The sequence below is a fragment of the Xylocopa sonorina genome, chromosome 5 (genome assembly GCF_050948175.1).
Source record: "Xylocopa sonorina isolate GNS202 chromosome 5, iyXylSono1_principal, whole genome shotgun sequence".
Taxonomy (NCBI): Eukaryota; Metazoa; Arthropoda; class Insecta; order Hymenoptera; family Apidae; genus Xylocopa; species Xylocopa sonorina.
This window is the reverse complement of record NC_135197.1, coordinates 3566793-3585483: the sequence shown is the minus strand read 5'-3', so window position 1 is coordinate 3585483 and position 18691 is coordinate 3566793. Positions and strand designations below refer to the sequence as shown.

General features: G+C 44.7%; 1 protein-coding gene across 8 annotated transcripts in view; it reads left to right on the top strand.

Moving 5' to 3' along the window:
* LOC143424087 (uncharacterized) overlaps window positions 1-18691 on the top strand; it is a 496432-nt gene that overhangs the window by 372119 nt on the left and 105622 nt on the right. For all 8 annotated transcript variants that reach the window (XR_013101878.1, XR_013101877.1, XR_013101880.1 and 5 more), the window contains one exon: window positions 13401-13488. Coding sequence is in view for 4 of the 8 variants with exons in the window: in XM_076895902.1 (XP_076752017.1) it covers window positions 13401-13488 (88 nt within the window). In the remaining 4 variants the exon portion in view is untranslated. The remainder of the gene's footprint in view (window positions 1-13400; window positions 13489-18691) is intronic.

Sequence of the window (18691 nt, the reverse complement as noted above, 5' to 3'; positions counted from 1 at the left end):
GTAATCGCGATCCTCTTTTCGATCATCGTAAAAAGAGCATTTCCCCTTTCTGCCTCCTCTATCACTTCCCCTGAACTCCTCCAACTGACAGCCTTCCGCCTACCATCGGTTAAACCCGACCCAAGGGTGGCCACGCAGTGGTCGATACTCAACATCGGCTCGGTCACTCGCAAACATTTGCTATGTAATTGACCAGATTTCGCTCGAGTAAAGGATCAAAGTTAACACTAAAGTTAATACTTTACACGTGTATATATAGGCGATGTTTACATCGCCCACTTATTAGGCTGGACAGCTCCTCGGAGCTCAGTCGAAAGCCATTCTGATGGCAAATAAGGCTGCATGTTCAATTACTCGAGGATTACCGAACGAAGTGGGTTCCACCCGATCCATCGATGTTTTAATCCGTCCGCTGCTTAAAACTGTTCGTATTCGCTCTGCAAAACTGGGTAAACGCTATTTCCTGATAGTTCACGTTATAAAGACTTGACCACGTAACTTCTCTTCGAAATCTTATTATCAAATAAACACCACATACGATAAAAATCCGACGCGACTCAGAAATTAACGAAACTGACACTACACATTATCACATCCAACGTTAAATATCTTTCGTAACGTTGAGCAAAAATTATCCAATCAACCCCGCGGAAACTAGATTCGACCAACGTAGGAGAGCACGTCCGTTTCGCGAAAAGGATTATATCCCGTCCACGGAATGGCAATAAACCGTCAGGTCCGCAGAGGACACGTATCAACCGACGAAATAAAAGCAAAAGGACGATAAAGCCGAGCTGACGCGTATTTGACGCCAGGTACGACTCGAAAATTAATATCTCGCCGTCCGAATATCTTCCGGCGGGCGTAGCTGGCAGCGGCCAACGAGATCAGCCTCGTTCGCGGCGAACTTTCTCTATTAAAGCCGGGCGTAAATATGTACCACGGTTAATCACGTTCCCAGGGAAGTTTCGCCGGTAACGACAACCCGTTCTATCGGTTTGTCACTCGTCGACGACGGCGACCATCGCTTGGCCCGTCGGCTGATGCCTCGCAAGCCCTGCTACACCCGATGGATGGGAACGGTATCCATAATGTGGCGAGCTTAGCACGATCGCCGCGCACCAGGATCGTCCCCGGTACAATCGGGCAGATTGAGGCTTAGAGGAACGGCAAACAGCATCAATTTGGCATTGCGCCACCACGCACGCTGATGGATACACGATAGGTGTGTACACATCCCATCGGCGCGTGCACGGATCCTTACGCACACCCACTTCAGACGCCCGCGCGGCACGGACCATTTAATTAAGCCGATTCGAGGTCCGCTCGCGTTCCCCGTGCTCACGGCGACGTGTAACGGGAGGCTCGTGACGTGGTTTCATTGATACTTGAACACTTGGACGTGGAACATTTTCATTAGCCTCGCGTCGACCCTTTTCTACGGTTACAATCTCTGACAGTGGCGGAAAAGGTGGTTTTTGTTAGGTAGAATTGTTTGTTGCTGGATAGGGCAAAAGTAGGCGAGCCAAGGATTTTGATCTAGGATTAGTGGTGCCATTATTTTGTATCTAACGATGGTTCCTTTATTATCCCCTGTGCAGAGGGTGAGTTTAATCTGTTCGTTTTGGATAATTAAAAATAGCTTAATTTAACTTTAACTTGATAATAGAATCGTTTAATCTTTCGCTAGCGACTGCAAAGTTATCGAACAGAGTACCATATACGTAATAAGATATGTCGTATTCGTTTTTTTCGTTCCTCGTCGTAACTACCATAATTTACTTTAAGAGCATTATTTAGAGCCAGCGTTCCCGTTGTGCTATTTACCCGCACAATAGAGCAATTATGAGACCGAAAATGTGGGCCACCGGCAATAATGGCAAAGGAGCCCCGCTCGTGATCGATAACGCGTTTCAGGAAATGTGCAAACGAAATTTAGTAGTATCAGCGGCAATTTGTATCCGATGCTATTGTGCATACGTGTTGTACATTGACTGGGACGGAGCTCGAACTAGGCATTAACTAACGGTGCGACATTACCGAACTACTTAATTAAATCGCTACCGCGTATGAATGCGCCGTTGCAGGGGGACAAACGTCGACGCCTACGCGTAACGTATCCCCGATTGATCGGATGGCCTCCATTGTTTCAAGGTGTTCCGTGATTCATGACGGTCTTACCAGGACGCGACGGTGCGCGTCGTCGTTTTCAAGCGGAATAAAAACACTTTTAAACGCGGACGCGTCGATGTTTCGCGTTATTTAAAAGAACCGAGGGGGTTGAAATCGCGGCGAGGAGAGAATACGTACTTTGAAAAAATGGATTTCACGATTTATTACGCGTTTCTGGAGGGAAATAGAACGATAAAGCAATTTATCCGGTTCACGGTTCATTGTTTCCTGTCTTCGCAATTATACGTGTTTAACTGAATTGGCGATCGGTCATTTCTGACAACGCGCTGTATCGCGCTTACGGAAATTCATGGCTAAAATTGAATACTCGTAATGGAAATTCGCAGATTACTCTTGCCCCGCGCGTATGGATCACGCGTTCTAACTATATAGCGCAGGGTATGTACACAATACGAAACTGGCATTAGTCAAACGTAGCTTCAAATGCGTTTAGAGCTATTCCATTAAATAGATTCTATACAAACGTTACCAAATAGAACTAAATAGAGTCACGATCATCTGGGTAGTGTTTCATGATTACATTAATATCCAACAATCATTGTTTGTTATCGTTATCCAGAAACAATACGGAAACCGATGACAGAATCAATACCATTAGAGTGACTTTCTGTACAAATTAAGCGTTGCGTCGAATTTACTCTTACAACTCATTCGAAAGTGAAGATAGCAGTAAATGAAATGCAGGAAACAAAAATCAGGAAGTCTTTTATATCGTATGACGAATATTAACGCCGTACGTACAGCTCGCAGGAAATTGCACAGGAAATTACGTCTTTCCTGTGGATACATCCCGAACGATGTAAACGACACTATTTCTCTCTGCTCAGTTGATAGTTAATCCTTTGAAACTATACACGCGAATAACGTATTTTTACCACGAGTATTTGCAATAAATTACTCAGTCTCTTATTGCCCAAATATTATACGTAACAGATAACTTATTCCTAAGCGACAGACACGAGTCGCGCTTAATCGACTCGTGACATAACAGGGACGCGTAACGAAGGATTTATTTTTACAACACAATCTGCTTAAAATATATGGTATATAAATTACACGCCTCGAGCAGGCCGCTTTCATCGATTCGATTCTTACGTCAGACGTCCTATAAGGATTATTAGCAAAAGAAAAAGAAAGGAGCGGTAACAAAGAGAGAAGAAATGCCGATGGCATCGCGAAGGCACTTTTGCCTACGTAACTATCGGCATCCGTCTTCGCGATTAGATGCGGTTCCGTGATAGACGGCAGCCAGCAATGAACATGATCGGCGAAGGACCGCCTCCAGAATATCGAGGAAAATCGGAGGATGAACGTAGCAACGGCAATTCCGGCGTTATCTACGCTCGTCTAGGGACAATGCATCATGCATCGCGTTGCCGTTGCGCGGCCGCGTCGTAGGAGCCACCGCCTGCCAGTATACCATCGGCCATAGCGCGGTTTGAGCTATGCATTGGCCAATATGTCGATCATCCCCTAAATCACGACGATTTACAGTTGAACCCGACCGCGCTATCGATGCCGTGGCTCGACGTCTATATCTAACCTGCGCTCTTTCGTTTGTCACTGCGCTGACGAAATAGAAATCGTCGCGTGAGGAAATGGCCAACATCGTCCCCTCGCTTCGTCCCCTTTGCCACGACGCGATCGAGCAACAGTTCGCGCGTGTTTCGTCTCGTTAACGAGAAAGTGGGAACGGAGTGGCGATTGTTAGCATCGAAGAAACGAAAGGGTAATCAAGCTGGCTACGTTTAAACGGCGAGGCTTTCGTAGTGTTTCGTGCACGCGTTCTACAATTTTCGAGAGGCCAGGAATCCATCGAAAGTGATTTGTATCGGACCCCCCGACTGGAGGAACAATACGGCGAGCCGCGCGATAAATCACCGAAATATTTTAGTATTTGTCAATGATTTATCGAACGAGCCGATCGTAAAATCGTCGGTTCGCGGGGGAGAATTATTTGGCCGTTCGCGTGGCGCGAAAATGGAAGCGCGTCACGCGATCCATTCTCGTTTTAAAAATCGCGGCTGGTCGGTAGATCGATGGTGATCGGATCGACAATCGGGCGCGGATGAACCGTTCGCGTCCAATAATTGAAATTTGTTGATCCCCTGTAACAAAATCGGAAATTCCCTCGCCAGGAGCTGATTACACGGCCGCGCCCATTTCCATGGGCAGAGACAATTTTTCGTCCCAGAAACAAGCGTTCGCAGCAGCGTTCCACGCGAGGTACGTTCTTGCCGGCAGAACGATCAATTTATCACAAAGTGCTTCCATTATGCGTTCCACAATACACTTTCGATTCCGTGGCATTGTTATGGACGGGCCAGAACGAATCGTGGGACCAGCCACCGGTGGCTGAATGCGTCGTGAAAAGGCGCCCTCCATTCCAAACAAGCAGGTTAATTGAAGTAGCGCATCAATCGTTAATTCGTTCCGAAACGTCATTAATTAAGAAGTTGATTATCGTTCGTCACGATCTCGCACGTGGCGAGTTATCAGGTTCCTCCTGTTATTTACCATTTTCTTGCCAGTGTTTTACACCGGATGGCTGGTCAATTGTAATCAAATCGATAAGTAAAGGGTATCATGGAAATTTTTCTTTTAATAGGTGAACACTTCCATACGAGTTCGATAACGTTTTCCTTTAAGACATTTAATATAAAGAAACACGGAGAAATATCTAAGATAACGAGTAACGCTGAAGCGACGAACATCACGATTCATTTTCCTTGATAAGCCTCGCAGTATCCACGGCGATATCCAATATCGCTCGTAGAGAAATTCTATCGGCAGAAACCATTGACTAAGTGTCCCAACGGGAGTCAATCCGGTTCAGGCCCCGCAGAAAAATCGGATAACTGTTTATCACCGGCCGCGAGAAGTCGAACAAGAATCACGATGAGAAAATGGAAGCGTGGGATCGCTGGTGAATACAAATGTGAGAATTAAGCGCTGATTGGCAGCAATTTGTTCGATTTTCCGCGTTCGTATATGTGTGTGTATGTGATTGGTTATTTAAATTTTAAATCGGTTCTCCAGATCCTATCTCGATCTGGTTCGGAATATATCGCGAGAAAAGTGATCTTTCAAAAGTGAATTATTGACGTTCGATTTATTTGCAAAGAGGTTGTATCTTGTTTCTAAAACAATGATCTTAATCATTTATAATTTGAATTGCAGGACTGTCACGTCAATTAGATCACTGTATTAATGGCCATCTAGAAGAAGTAGAGCCAGTGATCATAATAAAACTCTGACATTATTTTAAATCGGTGTAGTAATTACTATTACGGAATCGGTGTCGGCACTCTTTTAACTTGACAAATGACGCACTAAGTAGGTCACCGACGCATCGGCACGTATGTGTGCACAGTGTCATCGTTTAATTTCATTAGGATACGGCGGAAATCCATTTAGAAAATTGTGCGTGTCAGAAAACAGGGGTAATGCACAGAGACGAGCGTGGATGACAAACACATCTTATCGCGAAACACGCAATGATAACCGTAATTCAGTCGGACCATAATTAGTATAGATAATAAACGTGTGCTGCGTAATCATGCATATATCGTCGGCAATGGGGCTCTAAAAATAGCCTTTGTTCGTGCGAAAATGATCTAAATGATAAAACTTCTAACGCGATACGATATATGCTTTCACCGTTTTTCGCGTATCAGTAAAACTTCCATATTAATTTTATTCGAGGGCGTGACTCGCCTTTCAGTTTCTGGTTAATACCTTGCCTGATGACATTGTCGAACGTATTAAAAATTGTATATTAGCATTGGACATGCATGGATGCAATTATATACTAAATAATACTTAACTTTGTAGGAATGTTATCCTGGAGAAATAATTTCCACGTCCACTAATATATATGAATATTTCATTAAATTAACAGTCGCTATTATTTATCTATTTATCACTAGTTGATCTGCACTCTCTCGCTGCTCCTAACTGAACTCGTTCGCTCCGAAGGTTCACCTTGTTCCCCATGCATCCATTCTTTAAACGCTCACGGTCACCTCCACGCCAGCCTTATCATTTTCAGTCATATAACTCTGTCACCAGGTTCTGTCGTTCAGTTTTAAACACTCTTGCTTCGCACCTCGACTTCTCAAATCCGATCGCAAGCAGTCACTCTATTTATTTCCTTCTAAACATCATATCGCCCTAAGTTTCCACGCATGGCCAGTCCCACGCAATAAAACCATTCACACTCTACAATTTCTTCCATCCTTCACTCTTAATCAATTTCCTAGACTAATATATAAAATAAATACGACCTAGATGCGTCCTCATACCCATCTGAGGCCGAATAACTAGCAAGCATTCATTGAACTCGATACAAACATCTCTTATACGAAGAAAAGTGGCCCAAAGAAAAAAATTTCTAAAAGAATAATTCATTTTAAACAAACTTTTCATTTCCCTGGCCCTATCAATGCCTCTAACCTTACACTCCCCCTGCATTTCTTAGATTTTACCAACTACTGGCTGCGTTTTCTTAAGTCTCACATTTCGGTTGAAACACAATTCTCAATCTTCTATATATTAACCCCTCGACGAGCATTGTTTAAAAAAATTCTTTGCGATTATAAAGTCGTACACACCGAAAAGAAACAGGTCAGAGGGACACAGGGGATGGTCGCGTGTCAGCTGCGTGGTGACCTATATACCCCGTCGTGGAACGTAAGCCGAACTCGCAGGCTTATGGGTAGCACGTGTGCACCGATGCACCGGGAGGTCTGGAAGCGACCAACCAGACCGAGATTCAATTCTCTTCACCCCGCTAGGTTTTCGCCGCGCGGAGAATTAATAGAGGTCCCTCCTCTGGTACCGGTGGCCTCCATCCACCCCCCCGTTTGTAGCGCGACTTGCTCCTACGACGACGGCGTGCGTGGCAGGACCGACCGAGCCCGCCTTTAAATCAACGTTTCACCGTCGCCACTGCGAAATTAAGGAAATCCCTGATCTACGAGCCGTCCGCGTTTCGATTCTTGATCTATGGCGCCGCGCGCGGACTTTTGTCCGCCCTTACTCGCATTGTCCTGCTTCAATGGGTCCGATCTCCATCCCCTGCCGCTCGCGGATGGAATCGCGCGCGGAATCCATTCTTGCCCTCCCCTACCGCGTATAGAAACGTCTCGTACGTTCCAGCCGCGTTCGTATTATACCAATCGTGCCGATATCGTGCCCGCGACCAAGAAAGTCCGCGATGAAATTGCCAGTTTATCTTGCGAACTGACTGCCACGCTGCGCTGCCCCGATGCGCTGTATATCAACGGAGATTTGTATACGCTCGATTGTGGTCCGGGCCAATGCTGCCCGGTCGAATAGTAAAAAGTTGAAACGCGATGGAATCCACTCGTCTCCTGTGTTTTTTTTTTCTTTTTTTTCTTCTCGTTCTTTTTACAACGCAGTTTTTAAACGTAAGAAAACTGGCGATCGGTCGAGATTTATTTTCAATCGAACGGCGAACAGCGAACAATGCGAAGAGGCTCTTAGCTCGGTGCCGTCATAAACGTTGCATACGTGTACATAAGCATCGTACGCAGCCGTTATCGTAACGTGACTACAGTAGCCTTATTTCAGAAGCGTGTTCGCGCTTTTCGTCGGCGATATCCAGCGATCGTAACGATCAGCGAGATAATAATGACGTTTATGCTCGACGCCGACGTTGCCATCGCTGCAGCGAACGTCGATGACGGTGACAGTAATAAAGCCGTGCCACAATTCCGTCCTCGAACGAGAATCATTGCGCTGTCGTATAGGTTGGGGTGTAAAATGTTGGCAAATGGAAATAAAGGCTTCGCGGTAATAATAGACGATCACCGTTCCTGCTACTTTATTGAAAATCCTGTTGTCCTTTTAAGCGATGGTATGATTGAACTATGAATTTTTAACTAAGCTATGAATTTAAGTATTCAAAAAATTAACAATTTACAGTGCATGGAATATTAAAAAAAAATACTGAAATATAAATATAAAGCGAAGTACTTGTTAGAATATTTAAAAACTGAAACAAATATCTGTTGGAATTTTACTCTTTCGATTGTATTCATAAAACTTTAAATTCACGTAAAAATAATCAAGTCTATTCAGTTATAATATTTGCATGAACGGTAGTAACAACCGAAGTAACGTTCGAGTCATGGAATATCCACTACTCTGGCGAGAATAAATTGAATGCGAATCATTTTATTAAGTCATGTTGCGGTGAAAATGTTGCAGACCAGGTATATATAGAGTAAAATGCGAGGCGAAAAATATTTCCAGTGTCCACTTTATTGTGGCGCTGCGCGCTTCCGCTTTGGACGTTACCCTCTATCTCTGCATATTACGCGCGTTCCGTCCTTTTCTTGCGCGAAAATGTCAAATGTTTCATAAACGCATAAACATCATCCGCCGTTTAGTCGGGACTTTTTGACGTGGTCGTCGAATTTTTTCTGACCAGGTGACTGTGAAACGTCAACGGACCCGTTCAAGTCTTGCTTCCGCCGCGATACTTTTTCCACCCGCGCGGCTAGTGGCGTGTTTAAAACTGCCTCTGGAAAGTGGCGTTCCACTGTTTTTATCGCGATGTAAAAGCCCGGAGAGTACCATCGTGCCTCGCAACGACGGTTAAATTAAAAATGTATCGCCGATGCGATGAACACGGTGCTTTCGAATTTATCAAAATTGAAACTTCGATTCGGTCGGGCAAATGGAAAAACTGAAGAGGCATCATTTCGAGTTAGCCGATTTCCTACGCTTAAAAATGGTTGTTTGTGTTGTAACGTTTAACTGAATTAATTAATACGAGAAATATCAAACAAAAACATGAATAGCTGGAAAGCGCGTGGTATTAAAAATTCTTGAAAATCGCAGGATATATTGGAAAAGTAAAATGTCCGTTATACGAATCAATCGCATTTGAGGCTAATGTCGACGGTAAATATTTCTACGAGCAGATAGCTAATAGAAAATTCAATATCGTCCCGGTGCGGTTCTATATCCACCTTAGCGCTGGCCTCTTCGTATAAATGTGACAATAAATAGTCACGGAACACCAAATAGTGCGGCAGGGATCGTTGAAAACGCACGCCGCTGTATTTTATCTCCACCGTCTACGTTCCTCCATTTATTCCCGTGTCGACATGACTGAAGCATATCAGAAAATGATATAAACACGAACACGGCAAACCTGCTGGAGTAGAAGCTGCCACGTTTCCAGTAATAATTTAGTGGGTATATTGTCTAGAAACTCCCCAGTGGCTGGAAATCTTGTAAAGAATGTTCAAGTGCGATCATTTGTACACCGAAATGATTTATGCACGTTCGCCGGACGGGAACGTTTTGCGCATCAATAACGAAAAACGGAACAACCCTTGGCAATTTGTAAACAACGATCGAAACAAATTCGCTCTGTAAACTGTACCCACTGCTTTCAACCCTTTTAATCTCGTTCAAAATTCTCACCCGCCACTTCTATTTCTATTTTAAATCACGAAAGATGCATCGAACCTAGAGGACACGAACCGTTCACAGACTCGAATGTAAGTCAAGAAGATCGACGAAAGAAAAAAAGAAATAGAAAATGAGGAAAAGCAGCAATCTTTCGAACAATCAGAGGATATCAACGATCTCGCAGTACGAAGCTGGGAACGAAGCCATCCTCGGAATAAACTTTTGTCAATTTCCTGCTGATTTCCTAATAGTCCCGAAGATCCCGTCGCGATGCGATGGTGTCGGCAGCTGAACGCGGGAGCGGGTAAGATGACGAGAAGGCTCGGACTAATTCACGAGAATGGGCCGCTGTGTGTGCCCACCGGAACCTCCGACCGGTGAAGATAGACCATCAAACCGATTGTAATCAGACCACCCTCCGTTCCCAGCGTTCTTGCGAGCGCACACGCGTACACGGACAGACACCTACGTCCTCTCTCTCCACTGGCTCCGGCCGGAATATCCCGGGTTCGTGGGTAACTGACACTCTCCCGTGCCTGGGACCTCCTATAGCTGTAACTCGATTTTCGACTACTCATCTTGACCCAGTCGTCCCCGAATAACCCGCGGGAGGTGATGAAATGAGTAAAAGATAGCGGCGGGGTAGCAGAAGGAACAAAGGCGGAAGGAGATTGCCGAGGAGAGAATGTTTACCGAGCCGACTTTCCATTTACGTTCCAGCCGCCGTTCGAGCAAGAACGAAAGATTGTCTCGATGCCGTCCGTTTTGTCTTATCACGTATGCAGATCGATAGCCAATTTAGCCGCGGAAGAGGTTCGTTCTCTCGCTCTCACCCTCTTTCTCTCTCGCGCGCGCTCCCTCTCGTTACGAAACAACGAGAATCGAATCGAGCTAACCAACCGGATGATCGAGTCGCCTCTTTTGATCGAGTTTGAAATTCGTGTGTTCAACTGCCACGGTCGCGGCAAAGGCACCCTCCGCGGACAGGCGGCGCCGGTGTGGCTGCGGCTCGCAGAGGGTTGGAAAAGGAAAAAAAATGCAAATAGGGTCAACAAACCGGGCGCGTCAATAGTAGAAACGGGGAGGGGGGGAGACGTACCTTAAAACTGTGGAGCAAAGTGGAGCAATTAGGGATAGAGTAAACGAACCAGATTTCGCGGCGGCGAAATGCATATTCAGCGAACTCCCGGGGAACAACCGGGACGCTGTACTAAATCGACGGTTTTACTGCGTCTTTCCTGCTTGCCGGGGCAAATATTATTTATTGCCTTAGAAAATTTCCATAACTTCACATTAAAGATTCCCATAACTCCGTCGAACGGGCGTGGGAGGCCACCCCCTGATCTGGTCTGAGTCAGCGCTGAGCACGGCCGCGCTTAATACGCGTGTATCTACTTGCGGCGTGTCGCTGTTAGGTACGTACGCGCCGTTTAGCCGGCAGTCACATTGCAGCCCCCCGGGCTAGCGCAAATTATCGTCGACTGTCGTCAACCGACCGACAAAATAATGTTTGCGCTTGCGTTGCCAGCAGCGAGACTAGCAACCACAAACAGAGCAGTCTTTGCATCTTTGTGTGCGTTCAATTCGCGACGCGCGTCTGAAATTTCTCTGCTCACGGATCGATAGTTTCAGTTTTTCCACTTCTCGCTTTAAAAATAAACTAAAAATTCGGTTGATATATTTGGGAATGAAATAGATATTTTTGAGGTATTTCTAGATTGACATGAAAATGGTACAGTCAACCCTCTTATAACACTCTATAAGAAACTCAGAAGTAAGTATAGATAAATTCGATTCGTTCTGCGTTATACTAAAATTGCATTCGCGAAGCACCAAGTTGTGATGCATACGGTTGTAAAATGAATTTTTAAATACAAAATATGAGATATAGTTTAATACACATATAAAGTTAGGAGAGCTGTCGCAATTTTAGCACAGCGTTTTATTAGAACCGTATTATAAGATTGTCGAGTTATAGGAGGGATGACTGTATAAGCATTGTTATACGAATAGTGAAAATTTAAATTGGCGATTACGGATGGCTAACGATAGTTCAACGTGACTGCTGCTTCGTTCCAACTTCTACCCGAATTTCGTTCCCGATAACGTATTCATGTTCACGGGACATCGCATACGGCCTCGATTATTTGTATCGCCGGTTACCAGGGGCCGTTTAACGGCCATTGTCACCTAATTTAATATCGAGCGTTGTCGATTAATTTCATTCGTCGCCGCAACTCGCGCGATCACATTTCTGTTGTAACGCCGCGATACGAGCGGCGAGCTTATTTGAAAATCAATTTTACATTCCCCCGATGTTGGTAAATTTAAGTGGAGAAACGTGTTTGTCTAGGATATTAATTGTTCGTTCGCAGCGGTGTTTCGATTAACCGAGAGCCGGATATATTCGAAACGCGAGCGAGCGCCTTTTCACCTCCCGGTACAACGCTTTATTTACTCGGCTTTTTTATGATGTTTATCGTCGGATCTCAATTTACTCGAGTAAGCTTATTCATTGCTTTTTCGGTTGTGTAAACATAACCAGAACCGACTGCTTGTTTTACTTGCCCCAAATTGAAGAATTATTCCTATACGATTTCGCCGTTCACTGAATATTTCCGGTTCTTATTTTCGATGTAAAGTTTACGTTTTTTGCCTAAGTAGAATAGAAATTAAGAATGACAGTTATTGAAACGCGTAAGTTGCGGAAAAAGTGCGTTCTTTTAATACAATCTTCACAGTAATGTTCATCGCGTTCGATACGCTTCTAATAACTTTACTATAATACCAACGAAAGTTCCCAGCTATACAGTTTAACCAACTGAAATTTATTTATTTCTAAAAACATCTTACTTGAAAAAATGATTTCTGATCCGATTTTAAATATTAGCAGCGGTAGTTGGAGTTTGCTTAACAAATAACCGCGACCCCGTAAGGAAAACAGCCCGCGAGCCTTAATGAAACGATATTTTTACACGGCGCAATCTCAACCGTTGACTTCCCGCCGGCGATTTTGGTTCCAATTGAATTTTCCAGCCGTAATAGCGTTCCCGTCGCGGGGTTGCATAACAAAGCGAGACCGCCGCGGCCGCGTTATTAGAATACACAGGATATTATCTAATGTATCTAGCGGGACTAGCCACGCTAAATTACTCGTGCAATTTTAATCGGAACAATGAGAGCGTGCCTACTCCCGCGTCCAATTTCGCTCCCCGCGCGTCCGCCGCTCGGGCGACTCCGCGACGCGAAGACTGCGTCGCATATTTAAACGCAGGGCTAAACAATGGCGCGCTTCTGATTTTCTAATTTAAAATTATTCGCCAGCTGCCGGGGCTCGCCTGTATCCGGCGTAAATTAATTTCGGCTATCGCGAGTTGTCGCGCGGATTTATCGAGCCGCAAATTTATGCGATTTTGCGCGCATCGAGGACGAAGCGAAGGATGTACAGGTTGTTCTCATCGAATAAATTGTTGCCAAGTAATTACGGAGAAATTTTCCGATTATCTTCTGCAATTGGATCGGCAATCGGATTCAATTTTGTCACTGTTTACCACGAATTTAGCGAAATGTACATTAACGTTATCGTGTGATATTGGATTGATTTTTATACCGTTTGATTATTATTAGATACAATCTTTTGCGATTCTTCGCAATTCGAGTATAAAATAGAATTGAACGTTAGTATTTTATTGCTAGTGTTTAGATAATACTCTTTTTTTTAGAATGTATTCTAACGTTTGAACGTATATCTTTTCCAGAACACTACCACATATTCGTAGGAGATCTGAGCCCGGAGATCGAGACGCAAACCTTGAGGGAAGCCTTCGCTCCTTTCGGCGAAATCTCGTAAGTCCTCTTAATCTCGCTCATTAAAGACGACTTACCGTCCTCTTCGTGGTGTACGAGTGATAATGCAGCGATATAATGTGAACGGTGATCTTTCGCGCATGCAACGTTAATTAACCGTATTGCGGTTCAGAAACGTTTGCATTCTCCACGTTGCCTTATCATCTGCGACACGAAAAATTCGCGCAACTTTATTCTCGAACTCGAATTTCTTACGACGCTACCGTTTCGCGAAACATTTATCTAACGAACGCGATACGATTCGAATGTTAATCGTATGTAATTAATGTCGTTTTGAATATTGCACAGGGAAAAGGAAAAAGCGATGGCGATATGCCCGGCTCGTATGCAGCCCCCGGATACATAAAAGGAATAAAATCGCGCAAGCTTCGATGTCACGTATATTTTTAATTTATTATTGCTACGTGAGATACTCTTTTTCCGCGCGCACGCACGTGGCTATTTAAATATTCACCGCGTTTTCATTCGTGAAATCGCATTTCCCAAAGTGTGTATTTTATTATCGCTCCTCTGTGAAACGTATTTCGTCGCGACGCGAGGATTCCGTGCCTGAATCGTAAATGGCATTAACCGTTTGCCCGATGTTTTAACATCGAAATGGCAGACGCATATTAAATGGAACTCGCGCATAAAAACGCTCATCGAGGGTGAGGGGGTGCGGCTGTGTCACGATTTTCTGTTATCGAATGAAATCCCGCGGTCGAGCACTCGACGACGAGCCGCGTTGCTCGATATTTTCAACACGGTTCTGCAATTTTTCTATTTCTCTGATATGTACACTCTTAGATTCATAAAATGGATCCGGAGTCATTAATCAATTGGCAAGGGCGTAGAAAAATTCGATACAAATCCGATAGACCGAACGAGAACCAATAAGAAACGAAACATACAGTAAAATAACTAGAACTAGGTTTGAAAGAGAACTACAAAAAACAAATAGAAAAAAAGAAGCTGGTTACCTCTAGTAATGCATCTATATCTCTATATACACGTACTCGAGTGTTCGGTCGTTGAACGTGGTTTTTCATACGCGCGGTGTCTACGAAACGTCAAAAGCAGAGTAACGAAAAAGTGGAAGAAGAAAAAAGGTAAATAAAAAAAAGTATCCCCGAACAGCGATGGTTGTTTAAACCCTGACATTTGCTGGTACTCTTAATCTCCGAAAATCCCCGGCGTATACCCGGGGAAAGCATTCGTTTGACAGAAAAATCCACCGGCAAGTTCCAAGATCGCGTACTTCGATCCGGAACCCCGGAACTTAGGGGTGACGTTCGCGTTTCGACGGGCGAAACAGCTGAAAGTAGTGGGTAGGTGCAGTTCGCGTCGCTTGGCGCAAGGAGACGGCAGAAAAATGGGGCCCTCCGGAAAAATCGATTCAAACTCTCTCCACCGAGTACCTAAGCCGCGCTTTAAAAAGCTAGTGAAAAATTGCCAGCGGTTTCCCTCTTTTATTTTGTTTTCCCGCGTCGCCCCGTGCCACCCGCCTCTCGCAACCCCATCCACCGCCAAACCGCCACCGTACGACCCCCACCACCGCCGCGACCGCCTTGCCCTCTTTCTATGCACCCTCCGCGACTTCTCCTTTTTCTCTGCGCCCCGTCGCCAGGCTCTTCCTTGACCGGCCTGCGCTAGAAACGCTTTTCTTCTTATTGCGTTCGCTGGTGTGTGCTACGAACACCTCAAATTAATTGCGCGCCTTAGCCGTTGGGAATTTTGCGAACCTCGATATATTTTCTGGGAACGATACCTTTCTAATACGATTAGAATCCATCCGCACCCTTTACCCTGAGAGAGAATTTATCACCCCGCGATTCGTGGAAGTAATTGAAATTTAGTCGGTGGTACGGGCAAGAGTTCGCGAACGCTGTGGAAAATCGCGCGCCTCGTCGACCGTTTACGTAGCGGTATTTGTATATTGGGTTAATTAATAGTGTCATTAATGGACTTTCCGTGAGTGTTAATTTCAGCAATTTGCACGAGTTAAATTCTATCAATTTAATTGAGCGCGGTAATTGAGTTTCGAACTTGTTGGACATTCCGCTGTTTTTAGACCTCCTTCATCTATTTATAGTTTATTTCTGGAACCTCGAAATCCCATTTCGCTGCGAAAGTATCCCAATTGTATGTTAATTGATCGATTTCAAGAATAGATAATTACAGAAATTCGGTACCTCCGCTTCGATCATTTTTTAATTGAATTATTCAGTGCAATTTACTTCGAAGCGAACATCAGCGAAGAATATTTTATTTAGCGGAAACATTTTTATTTGTTCACAGATTAATCGTTATAATTTTCCGGACGAATCAACGATACGTTTGATACAGTACAGACAAATAGCCCGTCCAGTACAGACATATTTCACTTACACCAACTCCTCCTAAACTTCTCTTTCCGGACTAAAAACTCTCTAATTACTCTTAAGAACTCTCGTACCCCTGCAGACTCGCATATGAACCCCAACTGCAACAAACAAGTAACACCTGTTTGTCAGCCACCATTAACTCCCAAACACCACGCTGGGGTTACATTAACTCAGATCCTTTGGAAAATTCTTTTTTTTTCTCCAAGCACCGTCAAAGTACACTACAAGTTTCAGTATTATTCTCATACACAGTATGCATTTTTGTTTCCCCGTCACCTACAATATTAATTGAATGAAGCATTCAAAAATGGCTGCGTTGGACGTCGAAAATGAACGATAAAAAATGCGCTAGTTAAAATCTAACGATGCGCATTGCCCGATGTTTGGTTCTATCCTCGAAGCTTCCACTTTTCAAACGTCACGGTTACGGCTCGGTGAAGAACTTCGGCTGGTACAATGGCTGACAATGACATTCGGGGTTTTCGCCTCGACGGTGGTTCCCTCAGATTTTTCCCCGCTTGTTTACGTACGTCACGTTAAAAGGTACACACGCGAAGCCGTGGAGCGAGCGCGGGCAAATAAGCGCGCGAACGTGACCGGAAAATGGATTGTAACGAGGGATCGCGGGCCATAGTGGACAGGATTGTAAATTAGAGGCGGAAAGTTTGCGAAAAGAATGAAGCGGCGAAAGTACGGAAACGGGGAATGAGAATAACCGTTGGGGGACGTCGCTTCGTCGTTCACCGTTACGTATCGCACGATCGAATGCCATTTTACGCTCGTTCTACGGTTGGTACCATTGCGAAAATTAGCGACGGTGTGTCCAATTAATATTGTCACGCTGCCAAGAAAGTTATATCTCTGTTTACGCGACAATACTTGCTGTTGCCACGATAGCAAGTTAAACACTCGCGCAACGCCTTCCACTTGTTATTCGATTAAATAAAACCGATTCCACATAATTACTTTGCATCAATACCGTCCAAGATTAATGCGTGTATGTAGAATGTGTCATCATAAAAGAATTAAATAATCCTATGTTCTTTCGTTTCCAATTTTATAAGCAAAATAACATCCCCTTAAAGGCTATGGGCGTCTAAGTACGTTCGAGCGTCGATATAGAAGTTAGGAGAAATAAAACCGCAGCAGTCCGGTATAGATGCACAGGAAGATTAACGTTGAAAGAAAAGCGTGCAGTTAAACCGCCTTTCAATTACCAGGTACACGTATATACCCATTAGGATCGAGAGCTGCCGCTATAGAGGCGTAGGGCGGCGATAGAGCCGGGAGCTCGATATTTCCTCCACGGACCGTGTACTTTGAGCAATCCGGTACAGCGTTAGGTCGTTAATATCGCAGCTTGATCTCAGCCGGAGAACCAAAGCTCGCTTTTGGGTTTAAATGGCGGCTAAGTAAGCTCTGCGCACCCTACTCTCTCGCTCTTCACTCTTAACCACCCTTCGCCGTAACGCGCGCCGACTAATACGTATAACTGCGCCTTGCGGTTACCACCGCCACCTATTCGTAGACAAATACTAAAAGCAGACATTTCGAATATCACTTTTTTTCACTCTCGTCCGCACTTTTGGCTCGGCTGTCGCGGTAAGCTGTAAACGTGCAGGCGCTGTGACATTCTGCGGACGTTTCAAGAAACGTCTGTCCCGGATAGTTCAGATATTCGTCAATCGTAATGAACTCGCACAGTCTGTGAAGAGTCTGCACGTTCTCGACTCATTTCCCTCGTGGGATACTTGTTTGCACACAGAAAAATCTTCCAATTACAAAGTTACATATTCTAAATTCTATCATTTTTAGGATCGCACTGTGTAACATTTTATCAAATTATACTATGACCATTCGTCGTTCCTATTTCACTTGTCCAAGCGATAAACCAGCGGTCAGCCGTCGGTTTTCCTCTCATGAGCGAAGGGGAACGTGGCTAGACCGAGTTAACTTACAATACACCTAGGCGTCGTTAACGTCAGCCACTCTTACGTTACTCTCAGCTTCCTTCTAGCCGATAGCTGGCTGGCACCGTTTTAGTTCGCGAAGTCTGCCAGGTAGATAACACGTACGTACGTGTTACGCGGGAAAACAGACAGCGCGGCAAGGAACGCGTGACGTCGATAGGAGTCTCGCGAGGTCGTCGAAAGTATAACGAGCAGCGGTCGACGTGTCCCTCGGCGGCAAGCTACACGTTGCCCTCTGCGAGATTTCGTTATTAATATTTAACTGCGCCGGAAAGATTAAAAAGTTTCAGGAATTTTAATATAGCCACCCTCGGGGAGTCGTTTCCGTACGGAGGCCGTTGCCAGATGCATACAGCTGGGTTTGCCCGCGGTGCCGCGAGCTAATCTACGTGCGCGCCACCACCGTGGCGAACGTTCGCGGGGGCGACGCGCTGCTAAATGGCGACGTGACTGTCTGGATGCTGATGTCTCGCTTTAGAATAAAAAATTATGAATAAGAAAGTGCATGCACGTTGGATTGTTTCAATATGTCGACGTAGAAACAAAACTGAATCTCGAGTTGAAAAATAGAATCTCGGATATAAACTGTGAACGGAACTTATCGGTTCGAGCGAGCCTCCGACTGTTTATACCTATTTTAGTTTATGAAAGAAAAGCAAGTGCAAACTTTGCCTCGTCCTTTTCTTAGGCCTCCACGTCTAAGAATAAAGAATTCTGTTTTGAAGAGTTCTAGAAAACTTTTACTCTCAACAATGCACTTCATTTTGTTTTATCATAGATCCGTAGCTACCTGAACTCTACGTTGCATCGCAGTTGCTTTAATAGCTGGCTAGTCGAGGGTGCAAAAGT